Raw genomic sequence first — 26,265 nt, 5'->3', positions numbered from 1 at the left:
ACTGGCCGTTTTAGACTCTACTGCGTGTTCAGAGTGAACAGTTTTTAAATAGCTTCAGTCGCATGTGTTTGCATTCAAAAAGCAATGATTTTTGTCACCAATATTTGGCAAGAAAGACAATTCAAAACTGCTTTGCTTATTAGGGTTTCAATCATTCAGGCTTGGAGATGCCAGAAATGGCTGTTAAACACTGTGGAGCAAACAGTTTTTAAAATAGCTTCAGTAGTGTGTGCTTGTGTTATGTTATCCATTTGGACCGACAGACACAGATTCAAGAAGCAGTAATTTTCATAATTTTGTTTTTTATTTTGACTTCATGCAGGAAGGCAATGAAAGTAGTCGAAGGGTCTCCGCCTGAAACGTCGACTGTACCTCTTCCTAGAGATGCTGCCTGGCCTGCTGCGTTCATCAGCAACTTTGATGTATGTTGCTTAAAATTAGTCTATTATCTGTACTAGGTGACTGCACTGATATTGTTCATTGAAAGAAAGTAGCAGCGATGAATTCTTCCGTCAATAACTATTAGGAACTAGTACAGCTGTATTTGTAGTGTTCTAATTTGCTCTGTATTTCATTTAAAGGCATAATTTGTCGCTGGTAGTTTTATCTTTTTTATGCCTTTTATCTATTAGCAGGAAACTTTAGCTAATTGGGGCAGCTGCTTATTGGGCCAAAATGTACTGGTCACAATGTGTCCCTATTAACCAGGATCAACTGTATATTCAAAATTACATATTGCAAGTAAATCTACAAGTGTATAAAAACAGTGTTGAAATCTGATCATTTTTAAAGCTTAACATAGCAAAGGCTGTAACTTACAAGGGTAACTCAGCAAAAACAGCAGCATGTATATAGCATCCTGAAGATCTTCACAAAATAAATATCATAAACAAAATGTCACTGATCATATGAAGATAAAATGGGAGTGGGAAATTAAAGTGGCACGCACAAAATGCTGGAGGAACTCAGCAGGCCAGGCAGCATCCAGGAAGAGTACAGTCGATGTTTTGAGCCGAAACCCTTCTGCAGGCCAGAAAAGTCCACTGTACTCTTCTCCTGGATGTTGCCTGGACTGCTGAGTTCCTCCAGCATTTTGTGTGTGTTGCTTGGATTTCCAGCATCTGCAGATTTTCTTGCTTGTGGTGGGAAATTAAAGTTTGATTAAAACGGTAGGCTTTGAGGAGCATCTTAAAAAGAGAAGAGGAAGGTAGTGAAACGCAAGATGGGAATTTTAAATCTTATGGGTTTGTAACTTTTACTATATCTATAAAGTTCAAAAATTTTGATCAGATTTACACACTTAAGTAATTTACTCACAATGAAGTTCATCTGACAGCCACCCATGATGTAATCCAAGAAAGAATACTCTTTCACAATCTGTAAAGTTAATGTTTAAAGTTTTAAAATTAGCATTTGTCATAATTCCTTTAATTCATTGATTTATAACTCAAAGCACCAGTTTCTTATCTGATAATTAATATAGTTCAAAGCATTTAGTTGTTTCAATGCAACTGGCTGCATCATAGATTCTCAAATTGTAATGGATTAAGCATCTCTTTTCACAAATCGGATATTGTAGGTGTACCAGGAAATACAGAACGCACTTTTATAATCATAGAGGGATACAGCCCTGAAACAGCTCTCTCTTCCATCAAACCCATCAACCACCCATTTACTACATTAATGTCATTATTATTCCCACTATCTCATCAAATTTCCCCACCCCTCTATTTCTACCACTCAACTGCAATTTATAATGTCAATTAACCCACACACCTTTTGGATGTGTGAGAAAATCCACATGGTCATAGGGAAAACCAGCAAATTCAACACAGACAGAACCCTACATAAGGATTAAGTATGGATCTTTGGCATTGCTAGGCAGATTTACTGGCTGAACCGCTGTGCACTGTGACATAGCCTTGCACATCCTCAAGAGATCTCACAGCCCAGCTGACTTTTCTTTTTATTTGTAACTATGGGAAAACATATAGAATTTGTTCCATTGAACAAAATACAACACAAACAGAATCGAGGTCATTAAACAAGGTACTCTAACGGCCATTATGATGAGCCACGACGTAATTGACCAATTTAATTCACTGCAGGCAAAAGAACAGCAATTCTCAAATGCGACCTGTTCCTTCTACTTATAAAGTTAAATAGAACTTATGCAGAAATATACTTGTGTAGGTTGAATACCCCTTATCCGACATTCCAAAATCTCAAAATCTGCATAATTTAAATTAATCATATTCAATATAAATTAGGACCAATAATGAAGTTACAACTGAAATTCCTCTTTTTTGAATGAATGCTTGCAGACAAAAATATATTTTTATTGCGTTGAAAATAAAAAATATTAAATTCCACTAAATATATACACAATTAAGTTCTAGCTTGGCACATGATTACATTGATTGAATGGAAGAGGTGGGAAATACCATTGAAGATGGGTGCACTCACCATATTAGAGGCACGACAAACTGTTGAACAAATTTATAGTAATGTCTGTGTTCTAAGAAAGGGCAAGACCTACCTGGCACAATTTAAAGCTCACTATTCCTGAATTCTTGTAATTTCTCTTTTTCTGTTTCTTCTTTGGATTAATGCACTCAAATTCGACCTGGAAGGGAAACTCCATGAGAAATGTATTCAACACTTTTACTAGGCTAATTCGTAGTTTTCAAAAAGAACACAGAAACCTATTCTACAAAAAAAAAGGAAAGGAATTTGATTAGCGTCAAGTAATCCTACAGCATTTTCCTTGCAGATTATATGGAATTACACCACATTAGCCAAGAATGCTTACAGCCTTTTCTGGAAGAGCAGTACCAGTTCACATGAACATTGTCCCAGCCGAAAGCAAATCAAGTAGAAGTTTACTCATAGTCGTGCTGAGTGGTGAAGCTTTGGCACGTTACAGAATGCTTTTGTCACATTGATTTTGAATATTGAATAACCATCTCCTCAACAAGTATGGGGAAATTTAAAAAATTGAGAAAATTATCAGGAAAGTTTAAATTTTGATTAAATAAACTGCAAACATCCAGCTAGGCCAAGACTAGGGTTTGATTTGATAAAATACTTTCCTTCTAATGGAACAACTGTGCACAGCTAATTTCAACATTTCTGAAGTGAGGTGCGGACCTCTGCCACTCAGAGCTGACCATGGATATTGTGTCCTGGCTGTCTAGATACGCAAGCCTCGTCAGTACAATATGGAGAGCAAGTTATTGCACATGTAGCAAGCTTTCCCTCTCCACGCATCTGATAAACCCAGAGGAATGGCAGAGACCAATACAGTTTAGTACCAGCAGCACTGCAGGAGGTGCCAGTCAGCAATGACCTCAATGTAGGATTGCCTTAGGGGCTCCAACTCCAGATTTTTCCCTCAGGGTTTGCTCCTGAAGCCCTCTGCGTAAGTGGGTATAGCTACAAGGCAGTGGAGATTTGAGATCAAAGTTTTCCTTCCCCTAGATGAGCTGTCAACGATGGCTGACAAGTCACACCTGCCTGAAGCAACTGGTTTTAAGGCGCCAATAACTCGCCTTTGCCTCTTCTGTCAGTAGAAACGATTCTGCCGGGCTTAATAGCTCAGCCACACGTGAAGACCAGGAGTTGGTCTTGGTTGTCAGAGGTTATTTGAGGCACATGCCATTGGGAGTATTTAATAGGTAGTGGGAGCTACCTCTATTACCACCCCCAGCTGTAACAACCTTAAGGAACTCAATATTTCGAAAACCCTAGTTATTTATTTTAAAATGACTTTTGTGACAAGTGTTGGATCCAACTGTCATTTCTTACATTAGAATGTTTAATTGTTATATTCTTTGCAGACACACATAAAGCAAAAACTCTGATCCAGGAATATATTCCTGGATTCAATTCCAACACCATTTTGTAAAGAGTATCTGTACGTCCTCCCCGTGGAATGTGTGGGTTTTCCCCTGGTGTTCTGGTTTCCTCCCACAGTCTAAAGGCGTACTGGGTAAGTTAATTGTTCATTGTAAACTGTACTGTAATTAGATTAGGGTTAATTAGGGTTGTGAAGTTACTGGGGTGAGGATGCTCGAAGGACCGGAAGGGCCTATTCCATTATACTTTGCCAAATAAAATAACAAATAAACAATCAGTTTATTGAAAGTTCTCTGTAACAGGACCCTTATGTAACCCAGGGACTGCATGACAAACTGTCATGCACCACAAGAGGCCAAGGTTATCTTGTTTAAACATGTTATGCAGAAATTCCATGCAAAACCATTAAAAATAGCTTAAGATATAATCTGGAACCAATAGCCAAAAGTAAGGGAAAAAAATTAACAGGTACATAGTTTCATTATAGGAGTTTCCAGTATTGGCATCCTTTTTGGAGAGTTTCTTGTAAAGATAAACTAGATTAATGAATTCAGTCAAGCCTGTTGAACATGCAAAGTCTAAAGTTCAAATGTTTGCATTGAATGCTGTTTTATCACAAGTGCTTTTGGGAAATCTAGAGAATTTCATTCACCACAAGCAACGCATATAGCTGCAGTTAACTGTCAGAGAGTCATAGCAAAATCCAAGCCTCCAAAATGGAGTCTGCAACACAAGGGTGTGAATTCAGTCAGATGCTATTGTTCGATGGCAACGACTCACCAGCCTCATCAATTAAGAACAACTTAGTGCTTGAGTTGTCAAAAGATCTCGGCCTTTTCTCCTTGGAGTGACAGAGGATGAGAGGTGACCTGATAGAGGTATATAAGATGATGAGAGGCATTGATCGTGTGGATAATCAGAGGTTTTTTCCCAGGGCCGAAACGGTTACCACAAGAGGGCACAGGTTTAAGGAGCTGGGGAGTAGGTACAGAGGAGATGTCAGGGGTAAGTTTTTTTTTTACGCAGAGAGTGGTGAGTGCGTGGAATGGGCTGCCGGCAACAGTGGTGGAGGCAGATATGACAGGGTCTTTTAAGAGACTTTTGGATAGTTACATGGAGCTTAGAAAAATAGAGGGCTATGGGTAAGCCTAGTACTTTCTAAGGTAGGGACATGTTCGGCACAACTTTGTGGGCCGAAGGGCCTGTATTGTGCTGTAGGTTTTTCTATGTTTTCTATGTTTTCTATCTCATTTTGACAGCTTTCAGAGAGAAAATCAAGACAAGCTAATATACTGACAACTTGAAACAGCAGGAGAGAGGAAGGCTTTTTACTTTGGCAGTTAATTCATACAAAAGGGAACAGAGAAAGTACAATTTCTTTAACAAAAGTAGTTATTTGATAAACTTTTGAGTAGTGTTATTGATAATAATCACTGCACCAATATGCAAAGTAATATTAACACACACTGGTAAGGAGTCAGTGGTTGATGGAAAGCACTGTCTACAGGAGGTTTTATTGGCATCATGAAAGCACTATTCTACAGGAGCTTTTATTGGCATCATGATGCAACAGAATGAAAAGCAAGTACAAAACCCAGGATAGCAGCAAACTATGAAACAGGCAATTTTAGGGTGGAGAACAGACCTAGATTCAAAAGGACATATTCACATCAACACATTGTTAAAAAGGGATGATAACATGTTGAAACACAACTTCATTGGCATCACAAGGTGCAACTTGCACATTAACAGATCAAAACTAAAGACTACTGCAAACCCAGTAAACTCCTTTTCTGGCTAATAAGAGTGAAGCTGAAAAAGAGCTGCACGGGCAAGAAAAAAATATATGGTATAAGCACTATTTGTATAGAAATGAATAAGTCATGCTGATATAGGGTGTAAACTCACTTTGGAAGACTGGTACATGGATTTACAGGATCAAAGGTATTCACAGAATTAGAATGCTCTGAGACTGTGGTGAAACAAGCCACCAGAACTGTTTTGCAGTCAGAATCATAGCCACTATTCCTCTTCAGAAAGCATATGTGAAAGTTTATAAAAACCTTTATACAGTCACAGAAACAGGCTGTTCAACCCAACATTGCCCGTGCAACCAAAAAATATCAACCCATACACCACCAGACATCCCACCTCTCCCAGAAGTTCTGGGAGTCTCCTGCATATTGACAGTAGCTCCCCGCAAATTATATACAATATCCTGGAAATCGATTTTTTTGAGAGCGAGAGAGAGAAGGAGCGCAAGAGTGAGAGAGAGCGCGAGAGTGCGAGCGAGAGCGCGCGTGAGAGAGAGAGCGTGTGAGAGAGAGTGCCATGGTAGAATGTTCCAAAAAAAATACAGTATAAAATGTACTTCACCCCAGATCACACTAAAGTGTACCCCTGCCTAATAGGGGCCAAAAATTATGACAGTGTTGCTCGCTGCACTGTTTTCAACAGTGACTTTTCTATTGCCCATGGTGGGTTAAGACTGTAAAAGACATGTTGAGGTGAGTTTAACAGGTGTCATTCATTCATTAGCATAGCTAACGTTATTTAAACTAGCTGGTTGGTTGCTAAGGAGCTACTCTATTGCAGACATCCCACCTCTCCCAGAAGTTCCAGGAGTCTCCTGCAAATTGATGGCGCTACCTCCCTGAAATGAGTTTTTTTGGGGTGGAGTGTCTGCAATACTATCTTCTAGTGTTTAATCTCTAGTTTCTATGCCTCAACAATTCTCTTGTTCATGTAGTTCCTTAAATGTTGTGAACATACCCACACCCATCACCCCTCAGTCAGTGCATAACAACCACCTTCTAGGTAAGAAACGCCTTCCTCAGATCCCCTCTAAACTGCTTACTCCTTACCCTAACACTTACGCCCTCTAAGACTGATAGAGTGAAATGTCTCCTATTATCTACCCTATCTGCACCCTCAACTTTCAATATCCCTATTCAGCTTCTTTGATTCCAAGAACAGTAGACCGTCCATCTAGTCTCTCCTCATAACTTAATTGCTCATTCCAAGCTACATCCATGCGAATTGCTTCTGCACCCTCTTCAATGTAATCATTTCCTTTGGATATTGTGGCAATTCAAATGGCACACAATTCTCTGGATCTGTTCAAAGTGTATTTATGAATCAATGCCATAATCTCCCCGCTCTTGTGCTTTCTGCCCCTGCTAAAGACGGCAAGTGCACTTTCTTTATGTTTTCTACCTGTGCTGCCATTTTGGACTATAAAACAAATCCTGCCATTCTTCAATATTCCCTTAGACGCCACTATTCATCATGTGTGTTTATATTGAGACCCTATCAGACAACATTACATGCCCGGCTGGTTTCTCAAACAATGCAAACTTAATTCCCATTGCAATGAATTTTAAAATCCCAGAGCACGAACAGCTCAGTTACCCAAAATGTGGCACGCATGTCAGATGTGATTTAATCAAATATGTCAGTTAATCCGCTATCAGACCAGTGCTGCCCCAGTGTTAGCCTGGGCATGCCCTCTGACTGCTGATTACTGGAACATGCCGGTCAGTCAAGTGGCAAGTAACCAAGCTTTTACTGTAAATAGTATATTGTCTTGTAAATAAACTTCCAACCTCTTTGCATATATTTTTGCTATGTCTCAATATATTTCTGAAGACATCATAAATATTATTATTTGAAATGCAAACCTTAAATTCTGTTTTAATATAAGTTCCCCCCCCTGCTGTTTAGGCATTTAATCCTCATGTTACCAACTGTTTATTGTCATTCATTTCTTTCTCTGCGTGGTGAGTGGCCTAGTGGTTAGGGTGTTGGACTAGTGATCTGAAGGTCGTGGGTTCGAGCCTCGGCCGAGGCAGCGTATGTGTCCTTGAGCAAGGCACTTAACCACACAATGCTCCAGCTGAGAATGGGTACTGGCAAAAATGCTGGGGGTTAACCTCGCGATAGACTGGTGTCCTATCCGGGGCGGGGGGGGGAGGTGGGGAGGAGTCTCATACTCTCAGTCGCCAAATGCCACAGAAACCGGCATAAGCATTGGCCTCATGGGCCACAAGGCTTGTGAGACTTTACTTTCCTTCTCTGACCTCAGGCTGTCCTAACGATCATGGGGATTATTGAGTTTCCTGGAGCATGGGTTACTTCCAAGAATCATCCATTCCAATATATAAATATTGAAAATGAATAATAGCTCTATTCAAATTACAACTTGGGGAACAGTTCTTTCAATGTTGTCTAAATTAAGACTGCACTACTACATATTTCATATCTTCAATTTTTGAAATTCCATGACAATTTTTCCCATTCTTTATCCATACCTTAGAGTGTGCTCTTAGAAAACAAATAACTGCCCTCTCTTCTTCTTACGTCCACCATCCACACCTGACTTCATTAGGCCCAAGCTCCTAATACCTATACCACTAACTCATTATTAATATAATCAGCATACCTCTACCATCAACTGAAAGACAATTAGCTATTCTAGAAAATTATCTGAAAATTTACTTTAGATCAGATTTTCTCCCCGCACAGAAACACACACAAAAGTAGATGAAGGTTTTTAACTGAATAGAAAACTAGTACTTTTACAAATTCAGAAATTTGGGAAGCTGACTCACATTATTCCACACAGCTCCACCCCACCGATAACAACACATGGAAAGAAGCCCAGTTATTATCACAAGATCTTTGTGTTGAAGTGTCTCCATACTTGTATCCCCACCTGCTATCACCATTCCTATGACTTTCACTCATTCATCATCATGAAGCAACGTGTCTAATCCTCTATGATTATTTTCCTAAAACACTGTCTGAATTCCCCTCCCCAAGTGGTTCTTCTACCCTAATTTATCATATGCCAAATGAGAATCAATCTCCGCCCAAAACTAAAATCATAAAGCAACCAAAGAAACAAAGTGCAAATTACCCTGAGATAATTTAAGAGGAAAAGAAAAAAATACTGTATCCTAAAACAAACCATAGTAGACATTTGGCCCCTCATTTTAGGTAAAACAGACCAAAATAGCTGAATCATTGTGTTATTAAACAAGAATAGAAGACAAAAACTTACTGGTGAACTATGTGATGCAAACTGCAGTGTCTCCATGTTGGTCTCAAATGTACCTATTAGATCATGCGACCCATCATTGTCATAATCGTAGCAAGTTACCTGAAAATAAATCATTGATGAATAGGCTGAAGTGTGTAAGTGGCAATTTAACACGGACCTTTTGTTTATATAGCTCCTTGCTCCCTATCATCTGGATTCTGGTTATAGAGATAAAAATTGGAAATAAGTAGCAAGTTCAGCAGCATTTCCAGAGAGAAATAGAGTGTCTTTGATGTGAAACCATCAGAAACTTTCTAATGATAGGTCACAGACTTGGAAAATTTAACTGCACTTCTCTTCACCTAAAGCTAGCTGAGTTGTTGATACTTAGGTGCTTTCAGCTTTTCTTTCAGATACCTAGCATCCATAGAATTTTGCTTTAACAACACTTTTAAAAGCACACTACCTGCTGAATTTAGACAAAATTTTAAGTCAGGCCAGAAATATTATCCAAAACTATTCTGTGTCAAGTACTTCTGCAATTTGGTATGTAATGTGCACACTGGCTAAACCAATATTAGGATTTTAAAAAAGAATGCTCAGATACCACCACAGATATTATGTTCCTATGGTTAATCTTTTAAACCACTACACTAAATCAAATAAAATTTAATAAACAAACACACACACATATATGTGTGTGTGTGTATATATATATATATACACACACATACACACACATATACACACACACATATATGAGAGAATATAACTCATACACCCATGATTAATAAAAGCAGCATTAGACAAGAACATTGCTAAAAGGTTTCAGTACTCAAGTCTTAATGTTAATTGCCCACAGATATTTATGTGCTTTGACTGTTTACTTTTAAATACCAAAAAAAAAAGTTTGTATTTGTTCGACTATTAAGTCAACTACTAAGTCAGTTCCTAACAGGCAGATAAAGAAAGAAAGCCTGTGAAAGAAAGTAGAAAAACTCAAATCTTTAAACCTACATTTGCATGTATTTGCTCTGTACAGTCAAGTATTGATTACTAATGCTATTCCAAGGTTTCAGTCAATGATTTTAGCAAAACAAACTAATCAGTGAAGCTAATTTTAGTATAAAGGTCTGGATTGTGATTTTAAAATTATCTGGTTCAAAAATGCTGTTCATTTAGCATGCCATTCTGTTCAAGGCCAATAATGCTAGCCTTGTCAGCAAAGCATGGATCATTAAAAAAAAACTTTTAAAAGTGTAATGAGATCCTGAATTATCCCTATGAACTGTGCTTTTAAAAAGAGAGAGAGAGCTGTACAGCACAAAGAACGTTGTTAAGAGAGAGAAAGGCAAAGACTGCTTACAGTTTATTTGGAATTTCTGCAAGGACACTGCCAGCTTCTGAGTTCCTACAGAGAGAGAAGTGAGGAGCTACTTGATGGACAGCTGGTGTTCAGCATGCTGAGATAAATACCAGGTCAGCTGGTTGTTAGACACACATGGTTTTGGATACTGGATGAGCTTTGTTGTGCCCACAGAAAGGTGGGTTTTTAGAGGATCGATCAAGAGAATCAATCAGTGGCTCTCGCAGTGTGAAAATGGTGTGACCAGTGGGAAGTTATTAGTGCATCCAACCCTTGCCTGGGTTGATAACTCCACCACAGAAAACAGTCCCCTTGTTGTGGTCACATTTGGTGACTTCTAAAGGATTTTGGAGGACAACGAGAAGAATCGACGGCATCAGCATACTCAGACAACCACAACACCTCTCTCTCTCCATCACCACTCAACTTAATACCACGAACTGAACTGAACTTTACTCATCACTGTAAGACTGTATCCATTTACCCCTAGGCTTGAAGAAGCTTGTTTTTTATTTCCACACTTATATATATAATCATTGCTAACATGTTTGATTTATCTGATTTTATATTACTGTACTGCGGAGTTACTAATAAATAGCATTAGTTAACAGCAATACCAGACTCCAAGGTGTTTTTCATTTCTGCTGGTTCTTTAACCCATCACAGAGTACTTGACAAAAGTAAGATATAAAGTACCTGTTTTTATGCTGTAGAGTAATCAGAATAATCAGAATAAAGTCTTTCAAAAGCATACTTGCATTAGTAGATACAAGTGAAACATACCTTGATTGGCTTCATCAAGTCACTGTTACAAAGTGACTGCAAGGGAATTTTATATGGTTTCCAAGCGGGATTTAAATTTCGTTTTATAACCTGAAAATGACAAAAAGAATAAATAATCATAGAAATACCACACAAAAAAAATTTGATGGTTTGCACAGTCATACAAAAATACAGCACAGAAACAAGTCCCTTGGCCCATCTAGTACATACCGAGCCACTTAAACTGCCTACTCCCATCATAGCTCTCCATAACCCTACCATCCATGTACCTATCCAAACTTCTCTTAAACATTGAAATCGAGCTCGCATGCATCACCTGCACTGGCAGCTCATTCCACATTCTCACGACCCTCTGAGTAAAAAGGCTTCTCCTCATGCTCCCCCTAAACTTTTCACCTTTCACCGTTAACACCCATGACCACCACCTGTAGTCCCACCCAACCTCAGTATCTTTTCTGTGTGACAAAATTAATATCTGATTGTCCAAAACACCAAGAGTGAGATATGTTGTTTTAGAACTTTGAGATTATGCCATTGTGCATATATTCCTAGCATTTGTTCAGGAGACAGGGAAATCAGTATTTATACTTCACTGGAACGACTGAATAAATGTCATAGCATTACTTTATTTTACTCTGAAGTCCCATTTTACAAATGGCCGCATCAAATAATAACATCTTCCTGTTCGTAAAATCTCTATTTTCTAGGTAGCCAAAAATTCCCGATGATGTTTTGTTGACCAATCTGCTTTTCTCCATAAATGGTGTATTTTCCAAAGTTTTACTGTCCTTATCTCTTTCAAACACACATCTATCTTCAGTTATAGCCCTCGCTACACCAGATTAAAATGTTCATTCACCGAAACCCCCACATGACTGTCCCATCCTACCTATGCAACCAGTTCCACCTTAACATTCTTTAGAAGAATTATGTCCTCTAGCTCAGGGATATTGTTTCCTCACACACTATCCATTCCTCTAAACTAGGGGTCACCAACCCGTCGATCGCGATCGACCAGTCAATCTTTGAGACTTTCCCAGTAGATCCCGAAGAGAAATCAAAAATAAATACACAAATACTGTTGTAATGTGAGTATTATAAAAGTAAGTAATACTAATTAGGATAATGGTAATATAGCAATATTTTCACTAAAAAGCTGTTTGTAAAGAGAGATTGTTTCCGGGTTGTGGGGGTTTAGTTCCGTTCTTTCTGCCCAGTGTGCATGTGTGTAGTTCCCCCGCCATGCACCGCATTTTCAGCATAGCCTGTGCTGCATCAAAGTGACCAATCAGATTAGGTAACAGTACAGACTGTCGCAAACATCAATATACGGCAGTGTCCCCAACCTCCGGGCCGCGAAGCATGCAGGGGTGCAGCGGTAGTCGGGATGCACACAGAACATCTTTAAGAAAAAAAGCCGAAATAAACAAGCTAATTAATTAGGTGAATGTCGGTTCAGATCAGAGGCAACGTAATCAGCACTCACTCGTGATACCCCGATAGCATGGCGGAGGCTCCAGGAAAGAAGGTGAAAACATACAAATTCCATCCAGAATGGGAAGAGGAATTTCTATTTACCTTGGTGAAAGACAAGTGTGTATGTATGTTGTGCCACCAAACACAAGCACTGACTAAAAGAGGGAAGCTGGAGTGGCACAACAACACCAAACACCAGGAATTTAAAGACACCTACCCACCAAAGAGCGCAATTCGTGCCAGGAAAGTTGAGGAGCTGAAATCAGGGTTGAAGGCCCAGCAATCGTTTTTCACAAAACATGCTGCTCAATATAGGGCTGCTATTGAAGCATCATTTCCTCTAAGTCACCTTTTGGCTAAACACAAGAAGCCTTTTACAGATGGTGATTTATTCAAGGAAGCAATGGTCATTACTGCAGAGACTGTTTTTAATGACTTTAAAAACAAAAATGGCATCACAACCACAATACATAATATACCGCTTGGCCCTGCAACAGTGACAAGGAGGGTAGAGTCACCGTCAGAGGACGTGGATATTTTTCACTACAGTTCGATGAATCCCTGGATGTAATGCAAACAGCTCAGCTTGCTGTATTTGTCAGAATGGCTTTCCAGGATTTTACAACAAAGGAGGACTTCCTCACTCTTTTGCAATTAAAGGAAAGAACGAGAGGTGAGGATATTTACAATGAGTTTAAAAAATGTATCCATGAAAATGACATCCCCATTCATAACTGGTGGCAATTACTACTGATGGGGCCCCAGCAGTGCGCGGTGTGTGCGTTGCTTTTATAGCAATAAAAGTCAGTGTTAACTTATCTATGTGAAATTGCATTTTCACAGATGAAAATTAATAAATCTAAGTACAGGAGCTGACTTACTGTCAGACACCTCACTAGGGTTGCCAACTTTCTCAGTCCCAAATAACGGACAAAACTAGCAGTCAGATCCGGGACATTTGTGTTTACCCTGAGAAAGACTACCATGACCATGAAGCCTTGCGCGGGCACCTGTGTGCGCATGCGTGATGTGCCTTTTTTTTTAACCCCACGAATCGGTTTTGGCTTAACTTTCATTATTTCTACCTTATATAGGCTGTGTATTTATTATATCATTCCTGCTTTTACTATATGTTACTGTTATTTTAGGTTTTATGTGTTATTTGGTATGATTTGGTAGGTTATTTTTTTGGGTCTGGGAACGCTCAAAATTTTTTTTCCATATAAATTAATGGTAATTGCTCCTTCGGCATAAAGCATTTCGGCACGAAAGGTTTCATAGGAACGTTCTACCTTAGCGGGGGGAATACGGGACAGTTGGCAACCCTACACCTCACAAACTGTCTCAGACTGGCTGTCTGTAGTTATGAGCCAAATTTCAGGGAACTAGCAGAAAGTATTCAGCACCAGTCAACACACAGAGTGCAACAGTCAATTTTTATTCATTTATTTTTCGTGTTGAAAGAAAATTAAATAATGAAACTTAGAACTAAAAGTGTGAAGTATTGTAATATTCTTAAAGAAAGACAGCTATGGCCTGTTTGATATGCTAGTTACAGTGTTTTCTTGTTTGAATTAATTTGAAAGTTTGACAAAAGTATTTTGTGTAATTCAAATACAATTCGCCCAAATAAAAGGTCTCAAATTGGAAGTACAATCTGAGCTGTTTTTTCTCTAAATGATTTAGTAGGTAGATCTTGCCTTTCACTGAGATCGAGGTAGGGGATCTTGAGTTTAAAAAGGTTGGTGACCACTACTCTAAACCATATTAGGTTTGACTCCGTTCCTCCTAGTTCAAAGCCTCCAATAACATTTAACTTTTTGAGGATTTTTAAACATTTTAAGCATTTAAAAATCAAGCCATTACTCCTCCTGTCATCATCTTTAGCATAATATCTACCTTAATTTGATGATACGTCCATGAAGCTCTATCAGAAGACATCCCTAACTGGAGATGCAATGATTGGTGCCAATATTTCTGTGGGTTATACCACCACCAAGTACAGGTGTCCCCCGCTTTTCGAACGTTCGCTTTACGAAACCTCACTGTTATGAAAGACCTACATTAGTACCCTGTTTTCGCTTTCAGAAGCTGTTTTCACTGTTACGAGAAAAAAGCAGCACATGGGGAAAATCAGCGCGTGAAAAAATCAGCACACGATAAAAAGCAGCGCGCGCCCCGAGCAGCCGCTCTCCCCGGATTCGGAACTGCATTCTTGCCGGTGTTGCTTTGACACGAGCCTGTGAGCACTCGTTTGCAAGATGAGTTCTAAGGTATTGGAAAAGCCTAAAAGAGCTCGTAAGGGTGTTACACTTAGCGTAAAACTAGACATAATTAAGCGTTTTGATTGTGGTGAACGAAGTAAGGACTAAGTGAGTTTGGCTTGTGGAAGTTGACGAACATGATGTTGAAGAGGTTTTGGCATCCCATGACCCAAGAACTGATAGATGAAGAGCTGATGCAATTGGAAGAGGAAAGGATAACAATCGAAACCGAATGCAGTAGCGAACGGGCCGAAAGTGACTGCGTGAGATTTTCGCTGCAGTGATAACGTAGGACTTTAATTTTGAAAGGGTACATAGGTTTAGGGGATATTTGCAGGATGGTTTGAGTCCTTATAAAGAACTGTGTGATAGAAAAATGCGCGAGGCTCAGCAGTCAAGCAAGCTTTCCATATCAGCCACAGCAGACGATGAACCTTGACCTTCGACATCAAGGCAGGTAGACATAGGAGAAGATGAGCTGCCTGCTCTAATGGAAACAGATGAGGAGATGACACTCCAGTGTCCCACCACCCCGCGATTCGCGGAGAATGCAGCGGTAGCCCGGAGGCACACAGCACATCTTTAAGAAAAAGGCCGAAATAAACATGCTAATTAATTAGGTGCTGCTCGACATGTAATTAATTAGCATGTTTATTTCGGCTTTTCTTGTAAAGGTGTGCTGGATGCCTCCTGGTTACCGCTGGACCCCTGCAGGCTTCGCGGTTCGGTATCTGTCGGCGGCCTGGAGGGTGGGGGCCACTGCACCACCCAACCTGCGACAACTCAGTCTAACACACCATCATCGGTGTGCTCGGCGCTGAACCAATTCCGGTAAGTGATACTACACTGTACATACATTATTTCTACTTTATATCGACTGTGTATTTTTACATGTTATTTGGTGTGATTTGGCAGCTTCATAGCTTAAATGTTACTGGAGAGCGCTTGCGCCGTGTTTTTGCCAACAGCGCTTGCGTGAGATTTTCTGCCGACGGATTGTGGAAAAGTATTTCTACTTTATATAGGCTGTGTATTTATTATATCATTCCTGCTTTTACTATATGTTACTGTTATTTTAGGTTTTATGTGTTATTTGGCAAGATTTGATAGGTTATTTTTGGGTCTGCGAACGCTCACAAATCTTTCCCATATAAATAAATGGTAATTGCTTCTTCACTTTACGACATTTCGGCTTACGAACCATTTCATAGGAACACTCTACCTTCAGATGGCGGGGGAAACCTGTATTCAAATTAATTTATGCTGATAATGCAAAGGAAATATCTGATTTCTAAAGGTTAGACTAAGAACTTAAAAGCTTAAATGATATTGTATGTTTCCTAAACATATCCATTTTGCTTACACAGGAATATCATTAATATGAAAAGAAGAATTTTATGTGGGAGAATTGCATTTTCCAGGGAAGAAAAGTAAAGACTAAATTAGGAGTTTATAATTTTCCCAATGCAATTAAACACATGAATGCTGTTTGGGGAAGCAGACATTTTATACTGCTTTAGAATCTTCAGTTGTTCCAACTCCTTCCATAATCCAAACACATCCCTTGGGCAAGGAAAACCTTCAGAGGATACTCAGCTGTTTGTAAATGGTCCGGATCGATGGGGAAAGGGTTGGTCAAGCTCTGCCCTGTCACGAAAGTGGAGGGCACAAGAGGTTCAGAGAGAGTAGAAAGTAGGCCATCTTAAAGTAGTAATCTATCATGAAGTTGATATCACCAATCAATTCATTCTCTGTGGCTTAGCAATCCAGGCTCTTCTAAAGAGAATGAAAAACACCAAAACATCATTTTAAAAATCTATTGCAAAGGTAGACTATGATACCTACTAATATTGTGTTTATCTCTCACTGAAATAGTAATAGCCTAATTTATTTCAAACAGAAGCAATTGTACTTTGATATGAACCTTAACCTTGAATGGTAATAAGATCAGTAAAAAAGATTTTGAGTAAACACAATAAACTATAATCATTCGTACATAATGAGGACATTCCATGAAGTGTGATCATATACTGTATATTGATATGGAATGTCTTCTATTGCAAAGTCTTTCAGAAAATACCTCTCACCTCTGTCCTATGCACCATCTGCCATTTTCCATCAGATGTCTGTTTACAGAATTCGAGGTAAGGATCTGATTTTCCCCAAAAGTCCTAGAATCCCAAATAAAACCAAGCACTGCATATTATTTCTGAATATAAAATTTCACACTGTAAATTATAACTTCCAGAAGAACTTATTAGCAATGTGCTTTTATGAAAAGTTGTGCATTACCTTTTTATCTAGTTTACGAGCTTGAACTTCAAAGTTAACCACTCGGTTATCTTTTACTTCTTCTGCAAAAATCTAGAGAAAGCAAAGCCAATGAAATTTACTAAAAAGGCACATTAGCTTTCAATCTACTTACTTTAGATTAATCAATTAATAAATCTTTTGGCTCCAGGATGAATGCACTTTAGAGTTAATTCAGAAAATCTATTCCCAAACAACCTGCTGTACTACCCATCATTTGATTAAATGGAAGATAAATTCAGGCATGGCCTCCAAACTACTCTCCTCTCCATTCAGCTCTTCCTCACAAAGTAGAGAGGTCAGGAATTCAACCGATAGAACAGCATACAAGTGCTTGGCTGCATAATGCCCTTCTAACATAAATGCATTGTTGCATCCACATCACCGTAAGTTGCTTCACAAAGTTACTTTATCATTGCTACAGAAGACACCAAGAACCAGGCCTGGTGTGAAACAACAGAAGAGGTCGTACACCTGAGACCACACTTGGAGTATTGTGTGCAGTTTTGGGCTCCTTATTTTGGAAAAGATATACTGACATTGGAGAGGGTTCAGAAAAGATTCACGAGAATGATTCCAGGAATGAAAGGGTTACCGTATGAGGAACGCCTGGCAGCTCTTGGGCTGTATTCCCTGGAGTTCAGGAGAATGAAGGGGAAGTCTCATAGAAACATTCTGAATGTTAAAAAGCCTGAACAGATTCGAGATACCAAAGTTATTTCCCATGATAGGCAAGTCAAGAACAAGAGGCCATGACTTCAGGATTGAAGGATGTCCATTTAGAACATGATGTGATGAGGAGAAATTACTTTAGTCAGAGGGTGGTAAATCTGTAGAATTTATTGCCACGAGCGGCTGTGGAGGCCAAGTCACTGGGTGCACTTAAGGCAGAGATAGATAGGTTCTTGATTATCCAGGGCATCAAAGGGTATGGGGAGAAGGCAGGGGAGTGGGGGTGACTGGAAGAATTAGGTCAGCCCATGATTGAATGGTGGAGCAGACTCAATGGGCCAAATGGCCTACTATTGCTCCTATATCTTATGGTCTTAGAGGTAGAGAATTATACCCCCAGGGAGAGGGAGCAGAGGTGGTTGATGAAGCTGAAGTAAATTCAACAGCCGTTGCACAGACGGAGGAGGAGATAAAGCAGGTGGGCAGCTTGGCCGGCCGCAGTGCACTCCTTTGGCTGATTTAATGGCCACTTCCAGTGAATAGATTCAAGGTTCTCAACAACACTCCAAGTACTCCTCCTCTATTGTTAACAGTCATGGACTAGTGATTCCCATGAAGCATTTGGGGATTTTTAAAAAAAAAACGGAGGCATTGGGAACAACCTTGAATCTTTTATTATGGCCTTGGAATAGATGGTGGTGAATTTAATTACTGATGCCTGCCTTAATTGTGAGATGGTGCTCAAGATATGGAAAGTATTCCACATTTTAACGCCTCAGGCACATAACCCATTTTCTCTCAAAAGCTTCTGTGAGCAAGTAGACAACCACTTGACAGGTCAGCTTGCAAAAGCACCCATACACACAAGCCTTGTTTGCATATTATTACTTCAGTCATAAAATGCATTTTATCTGTCCAACAGATTAGAACAGATCTGGATGAAACATACATTTCAATGAAATAGAAAGGGTAATACTGAGTTTGACAACAGTCTGTGTGAAGATTGTGTCTGCTGTAAACGTATTGGTTAAGATTACAACTAGATGTAAGATGGGGGTGAATTTCTTTGAGCAGTCAAAATTCAGGATGCTTCTTGTGTTTGAGGATGCCAATGGCTTTTGTAAAGTAAAAACAAATGATGTGATGATGTATAGAGATCACTGCTAATCCCTGATGGTAATATAATCAATGACTCTGGTCCTTATAAAGAGCATTCCACTCTACTTCATAGCTAAACAACTTCCTTAAAATATTGTTAATGCAACACTTTTAAAGGTTTTGGCCCTTCTCACTTAAATTTTCTTCTTTATTTGCTAGGTGATTGCGTTTAATGCACAATTAATGTTAGTAATAAAAAAAAGTTTCTTACACAACTAACCTTTTACCAATTGGCAAAGGGACCCAAATGTCCTGAAATAACATGATAACCAACCTGACCCTGAATTTTTCCAAGGAACCAGCATTAAGGCCAGTTTGAATGAAGAATACCAGCAGTAAAACAGAGCATCATTAATTTTGGAGTTGATCACCAATCTCTAGCAAGATTTGAGTCTGTACCGTGATTGTTCCTTTTCCTGCCGCTTTCCCATTGTGCAGTGTTAAAGGTCTGGTCAATTTCTTGCTGGAGACAATCTGTGAAAGAATTCAAGTTTGTATTAACATATTGTCAAAAGTATAAGATCCAAGAAAATAAACTAAATTAAAAGGTGATCCAATTTTCCTCAAAAGTGGATTTTCCTCAAGCAGATGTATTTATTTGAAACTTAGCCACGGCAGGAGCTCAAAATGTTCACATAGATTAGCTTCAACACATTGTCTTTGAAATCCTGTTGCAGTATCAGAGGAAGAGTAGTACAATGCACCAATGTTGAATATTTAATGCTACCAACTGGAGATGAGTTTCTTGATATACAAATTGACTTTGAAGGTAACATAAACAAATCAGTATTTCTAGAAATACAAGGGTTCTGATTACCACGTACTCCATTAGGATTCCTCCAAAATCTTCACATATTCCGCACCAGTGCACTAGGCATCCAATGTCATGCTACTGACCCATTTTCTTACCAATTTCTTTGAGGTTCTAACTTGAAATCATTAAAAGACCAGAATAGTAAAAATAAAATTATTTTATAGCTATATAAATACCACTTTTAAGATATACCACCCTCTGTCAACAGAGAAGGGATTTATAGTTAAAAAAATAGCATATCTTAAAACTTCATTATATAAATCTTAGTGTATTCATAACATTTCTTGCATTAATACTTAATAAAATAGAAGTCCTTCATTGATTGGCCCTAAATACAAATTCAATCGCTTATATTAATACATTTTTTTAAAAATGCTTCAAATTCTGCAAACCTGAAATTAAAATAAAATGCTGGAAACACTCAGCAGGTCAGGTAGCATCTGAGAAATGAGAAACTGAGCTTAAACTCCAGATCCAAGACTCTTCATCTGAACCTAATCCACTTGAGTAGTTTAAAGAATAAATAAACAAAATAATTGCATTTACCTGACCCAGGGTGCATTCAAATTCTCCCAGAAAGTCGTCATCACCCAGATCAAAAGTTTCATTATCAATATCATAGACGCCAAATTTCAACTTCTGGACTTGTTCAAAATAATAATCAATCAGAAATTTCTTAGAAAATTTTGGATCGAGGCAATTCTTAACCATTTCTGTACGACCAATCTAGGAAAGACAAAGATCAATGAACTATTCAATTACTTACACATCAGAATATGCAATCTGAAATCCATCAGGGAAGAGAGGAAAAAAAAATCAGTAACACAAGCTTCAAACTAGTTGCAACTTCAGTAAAAGACCTAAGCAACAATCACATATCAGATCAATTCAAGGGCAAGATATTAGCATGGTCTTCTGGCAAGGCCAGCTTCAGATCCATACTCACATCATTCTACAGATATGCAGGAGGGAGCATTCTAACAAGCTGCATCACTGTTTGGTACAAAAACTGGCCTGGAGTGGACAGGAAGGCTCTACAATGGGTAGTCAAAATTGCTCATTGCAGAATCACCAGAATCAATAACAGTTACCAAGCTATAAGACTGATCAACACTTCCACCCACTAACTCTGCCACTACTTTATTATTTCCTGTCAGTCACCTTATGGACATACAGTCAATCTATGCATATAAACTATCTTACATATTTATATTTCTTACATGTTGTTAGTTTTATTATTGTGTTCTTTATCTTTCGTGCTGCATCAGATCCAGAGTAACATTTATTTCATTCTCCTTATACTTGTGTACAGGAGAGGAAATTAAACAGTCTGAAATCTTGAATCAGTAAAAGCTCAAAAGCGTAGCTGTTGTATAAATATCGGTGAAAAGTGGGAAGTAAAACTACTGAAATTCAAGCTCTAGCATTAGTGTCCAATGTGCATATTTTAATACATTTTCATTTTCAACGTGAAGTAAATAATCAATTTTAAAATGCAGCTGCAAACACACAGACATGCCCTCTATCAATGTAGTCTATTGTACAGTCTTTCTAATTAACAGCTGGCTAAAAAAATAAGCCTGTATCACTTTTACATGGTTAGCAATCTACATAAATAAAGGTAAATGCTAATAGTTTTCTTTAGAATGTGCATCCATTATAAAAAAAAGTATAAAAATACTCCTTACCTCAACCCACTGATTTCCACCAGTATTTAACAGGAGTGCACAGAGTGGATCAGACTTAGAGAAAACATCTTTATCAAGTAAATTTTCACAGGAAATGCTTAGTTCCACCTTACTCACACAATCTGCCATCTGTAAACCTGCAACACACATTATAATATCCTGTATATTATAAATACATAATTGAAGCTTTATCAAAAATTTATTAAAAGATAAATGGCTGCATAATAAACATGATAATGACCATCCGCCTCTTGGGAATTGAATTTACCATTACTAAGTCTTTGTGAACTTCAGTCCTCTTTTTAAGCACATGATTAAAATATGGAGCACATTTTGTAACAGTAATATGTTAATTTCTATCAGAAATAATCAGAATCTTTTTTCTTTCAGATTGAACATTCTCTGTTTCACTGAATGAGGTGATTATGAACTGGGATTCAAACACCCATTTGTCCCAGAAATCAATTCCACACCAGCTGGGAGCTCATTGAAGGGGAGGGGCAACTTGATAATGAAAGTTGAAAAAAAGTGTCAGAATAATGACAACCATGTTTCACTTATATCAGCATTAAAACGGACTGTCTTTTGAACCAATTGTTTAGATCAGGATCAGAATCAGGTTTAACATCACTGGCAAATGTCGTGAATTGTTTTAACTTTATGGCAGCAGTACTATGACATACGTGATAAATATATAGAGAAAAACTGAATTCCAGTAAATACATGTCTATTAAATAGTTAAATTAAAATAAGCAGTGCAAAAAAAACAAATAAAAAAGTAGTGAGGTAGTGTTCATGGGTTCAATGTCCATTTAGAAATCAGGTGGCAGAGCAGAAGAACGGTTTCTGAATAACTGAGTGTGTGCCTTCACGCTTCTGTACCTCCTTCCAGATGGTAACAATGAGAAGAGGGCATATCCTGGGTGGTGGAAGTCCTTAATGATGGATGCTGCCTTCCCAGACATCACTTCTTTGAGGCGTCTTGGACACTATGGAAGCTAGTACCCATGATGGAGCTGACTAATTTTGCAAGTTACTTCGATCTTGTGCAGTAGCCCTCCCCCCACCCCTCACACCAGACAGTGATGCAGCCAGTCAGAATGCTGTCCACGGTAATTTTGTAGAAGGTTTCAAGTGCTTGCAAATCATCATGCAGCAAACACAAAAAGATGAATTTTCACCAGCAGCCGAATATGAGAACAGTTCTCCGCAAAACTGCTGATTGAGAGTACAAGACTTTAGTAATGTCAAATAAGTGAATCATGCACTAATTGGAGCAGCTCCTCCCAGTCCTCTTGGAACTGCCATGGTACATATCATGTCCAGTGTGCCTTTCGGATGATCAAATTCATACTTTGGTTCAAAAAGCAGCTCTTCAGTATCTATGAGTTGGTGAATGTAGACGACCCTGACAATTGCTTTCCCTGTCATAGACAGAAAAGGTCTCCACTGTTGGATATCTTCTTTTTTCAAGATGGTCCCAATTATAACAACTCTGAGAGCCTGAAACATGCAGCCCAGTTACGTATGAGGATGCTGTGGAACTCTGGCTGATTGAAACACATACTATAAAGAATCATGAAGAGACCACTTCCTACATTTGATGATATAGCTGATAAAATTCATATTCACCTTTTGTGCTCCTGCACAACTTTTGACCACCTGAGGTAAAAAAAAGTTTGAATATCGTCCCTCTACCAGTGACAGTGACATCACACCTCCTGAGACATCAACTGCACCCAGCAAACTCATTTAACAAAGATCACTGACTCCCAAGTGTCCCTGTCCAACAACACCATTCAAGTTCATTGTCATCTGTTACGACTTCGTAATGTACCAGCAGCAAGAGATGACAAATTGAGTTGGGTTTAAATATTAAAACCACTATATTTATTTACATCTACTCAAAAATATAGAAAAATAAACAAACTACTTTCTTAAACAGAAGTTAACAGCGTTATGCATCTATAGCTGCCTTATAGTCAAACATAGATCCCGTTCTTAACAAGTCTCACAGTCTTAAAGTGGCAGTCCAGAGAGTCCCAGTAATTCATGAAATAGGTGAGAGGAGAGATTTGTGGATTCATAGTGTAGGTACGAGGCGATCACGGCGAATTCGAAAGATTCCACGGCTAGTAAATGAAGAAGCAGTTACTGAAGATCCTAGCCGAGGAATACTCTTCTGAAGTTCACGAAGAGCGATTTCACAAAGTGACTGTCATGAAATCCACACCCATGGATCATACGAAGGACAGACACGTCTCTACAATGCACAGTGTGCCGCTGATTAACCCAATCTTTGGGTATGGGTAAGCATTAGACTTTACCCTTCTCAATTGTGAGCTGTTCCCGGATAGCTCGAAGTGCAGTCTTCACTCTCTCTCTCTCTTTCCTTCGACTCCTCGACTCCTTCTCAGCACTGTCCACATTTCTTTTATACCGTCATAAGGTAATGCTCACAGAAACGAAACTGTGGACCCTCAGTAAAATGAATCTGGGGACACGTGACACCCACAGTAAACGAAACTATGGACTTCCAGGAAAACGAAACTGTGGACACGTAACAATATATACAACCAAACAAAACACCGAGCTTCTGGACCACAATTCACCCACACAAAGTATATCACACACAGCATATAAACCAAAATATTACACTACAAGTTAATTTATAAAATATAATTCAAAATGCATGTAGAAAAGCACAACACAGGTAAACAGCACAGTAAATAGCTCACTGTCCTAGTGACAAGATCTCCATGGTGATAGGGGATTCATTAGTCTCGCAGTCTGAGGGAAGAAGCTGTTAGCCAACCTGGCAGCCCTAGGCCTGACGCTTCTGTACCTCTTTCTTGATGGTAATGGGTCAAAGAGACTGCAGGATGGGTGGTAGAAGGATGCTTGGGTCCTTCATCCGCAACATTGCAAGTAAATGTTGCAAATAGGGGTGAGGGAAACCCCAGTGATCCGCTTAGCACTGATTACTGTCCTCCGTATGATCATGCAGTCCAATGCCTTGCAGCTTCCATACCACACAATGATCCAGCCAGACAGGACATTTCCAATGGTCCTCCAGTTGAAAGTTGTTAGAATGGGGGCAGGGCGCCTTGCATGCCTCAATCTCCTCAGAAAGTGTAGAAGCTACTGTGTCTTCTTGACTAGTAAGGTGGTGATGTGGGTCCAGGTTACATAGCCTGTCATGTGCTTTCAAGGAACTTTGTGCTCTTCTCTCTCCCCACGACAGAGCCAATGATGTGCAATAGAGCGTGTTGACCCGTGCCTTCCTAAAGTCCACAATCATTTCTTTTGTCTTGTTCATGTTGAGACTCAAGTTGTTGCTCTAACACCATTTGCCAAGCCTCTCGACCTTCTTTCTGTATGTCCACTCATCATTGTTGCCGATGAGGCCAACCACTGTAATATCATCAGGGAACTTAATGATGCAGTTTGAGCTGGATCTGGCAGAGCAGTCATGAGTCAGCAGCGTGAACAGCAGCAAGGTGAGCACACAACCCTGGGGGGTGGCACCAGTGCTCAGCGTAATGGTGCTTGAGGTGATGCTGCCAACTTGGACTGACTAGGGTCTTTCCATTAAGAAGTCCAAGATCCAGTTACAGGGAGGGATGATGAATGGTGGAGACAAGGAGCTTTGAAGCAGAAGCGTATTAACTAAGAAACTATCCACCTGCAGTTGTGGGACAGGAATACTCGGGTATCATTTGGACTGCTGATATGATAGGTGTCCGTTAGTCTCGCGAGACCATGGATTTGCTCCTTGGAAGGTTTCCAGGGCACAGGCCTGGGCAAGGTTGTATGGAAGACTGGCAGTTGCCCATGCTGCAGATCTCCCCTCTCCATGCTACCCATGTTGTCCAAGGGAAGGGCACTAGGGCCGATACAGCTTGGCACCAGTGTCATCGCAGAGGAATGTGTGGTTAAGTGCCTTGCTCAAGGACACAACATGCTGCCTCAGCTGAGGCTCGAACTAGCAACCTTCAGATCACTAGACCGACACCTTAACCACTTGGCCACGTGCCAACTTTGGACTGTTACGCTTTTTAGAAAATAGTTTCTCCTTTTTCTGTCCATTTATAATCATTTTCGGTGTGATAGACTCAGAGTAGAGTGTCCATTTTTGGAGTATGGTGACTGGAATATGAATAATGTGACCAAACCAATGGACCTGGCAGTGAAATTACAGCCTCAATGCTGGGGATACAGAACAGAATAGGAATAGGCCTTTCAGCCCACAATGTCATGCCAGATAATGATGTCTACTTAATGTCATCTCCCTGCACATAGTCCACATGCCTCCATTCTCTGCATATTCATATGTCAATCTGAGAGGCTCTTAAATGCCTCCATCATATCTGCCTCCACAATGGACCCATCAATAACTTTAGAGCTTGCAGAAATGGAAGTCAATCTTAATCCCAAATCCAACACTCATACAATCATGCTCTCAAAAAAAGTCTCAGAAAGTAATAAAAATAATTAGAAGCATATGAAGTGCCTCACCAATCTAAAATGTTTCTTAAAAACCTCCATAATAACTCTCTTTCTATTAGCAAATTGTGGCCGATAACCAACAACTTAATATGACTGCATATAGACTGTTTGCTGTACAGTCATGCTTTTTGGGAGTAGGTAAGGAGGTGGGAGACCATTGCCGCAGTGTTTGTTTTCAGTCATTTATACATCAAACGGTGCGCAGAAAATTGTATCACCAGACATATGTCACTGTCATCAACAAACAAGTCCATTAATTTGTGGAATAAAATCCCTTCTTTAAGTTTAGCTTACCGGCTGCTGAAATAAATTTGTGATTTATAAAA

At 39.2% G+C, this 26,265-nt stretch overlaps 1 protein-coding gene across 1 annotated transcript in view; it reads right to left on the bottom strand.

Annotated features, from left to right (window-relative positions):
- LOC140196813 (copine-3-like) overlaps positions 1–26,265 on the bottom strand; it is a 69,101-nt gene that overhangs the window by 22,180 nt on the left and 20,656 nt on the right. Inside the window, exons 2-10 of the mRNA XM_072256637.1 lie at positions 21,431–21,567; positions 20,289–20,468; positions 19,328–19,402; positions 17,081–17,152; positions 16,876–16,959; positions 11,049–11,138; positions 8,921–9,019; positions 2,540–2,626; positions 1,318–1,377 (exon numbers count right to left, since the gene is read on the bottom strand). Coding sequence (XP_072112738.1) covers positions 1,318–1,377; positions 2,540–2,626; positions 8,921–9,019; positions 11,049–11,138; positions 16,876–16,959; positions 17,081–17,152; positions 19,328–19,402; positions 20,289–20,468; positions 21,431–21,559 — 876 coding nt within the window. The 5' untranslated portion in view covers positions 21,560–21,567. The remainder of the gene's footprint in view (positions 1–1,317; positions 1,378–2,539; positions 2,627–8,920; positions 9,020–11,048; positions 11,139–16,875; positions 16,960–17,080; positions 17,153–19,327; positions 19,403–20,288; positions 20,469–21,430; positions 21,568–26,265) is intronic.

This window comes from Mobula birostris, chromosome 1 (genome assembly GCF_030028105.1).
Source record: "Mobula birostris isolate sMobBir1 chromosome 1, sMobBir1.hap1, whole genome shotgun sequence".
Taxonomy (NCBI): Eukaryota; Metazoa; Chordata; class Chondrichthyes; order Myliobatiformes; family Myliobatidae; genus Mobula; species Mobula birostris.
This window is presented reverse-complemented; position numbering and strand designations above follow the sequence as displayed.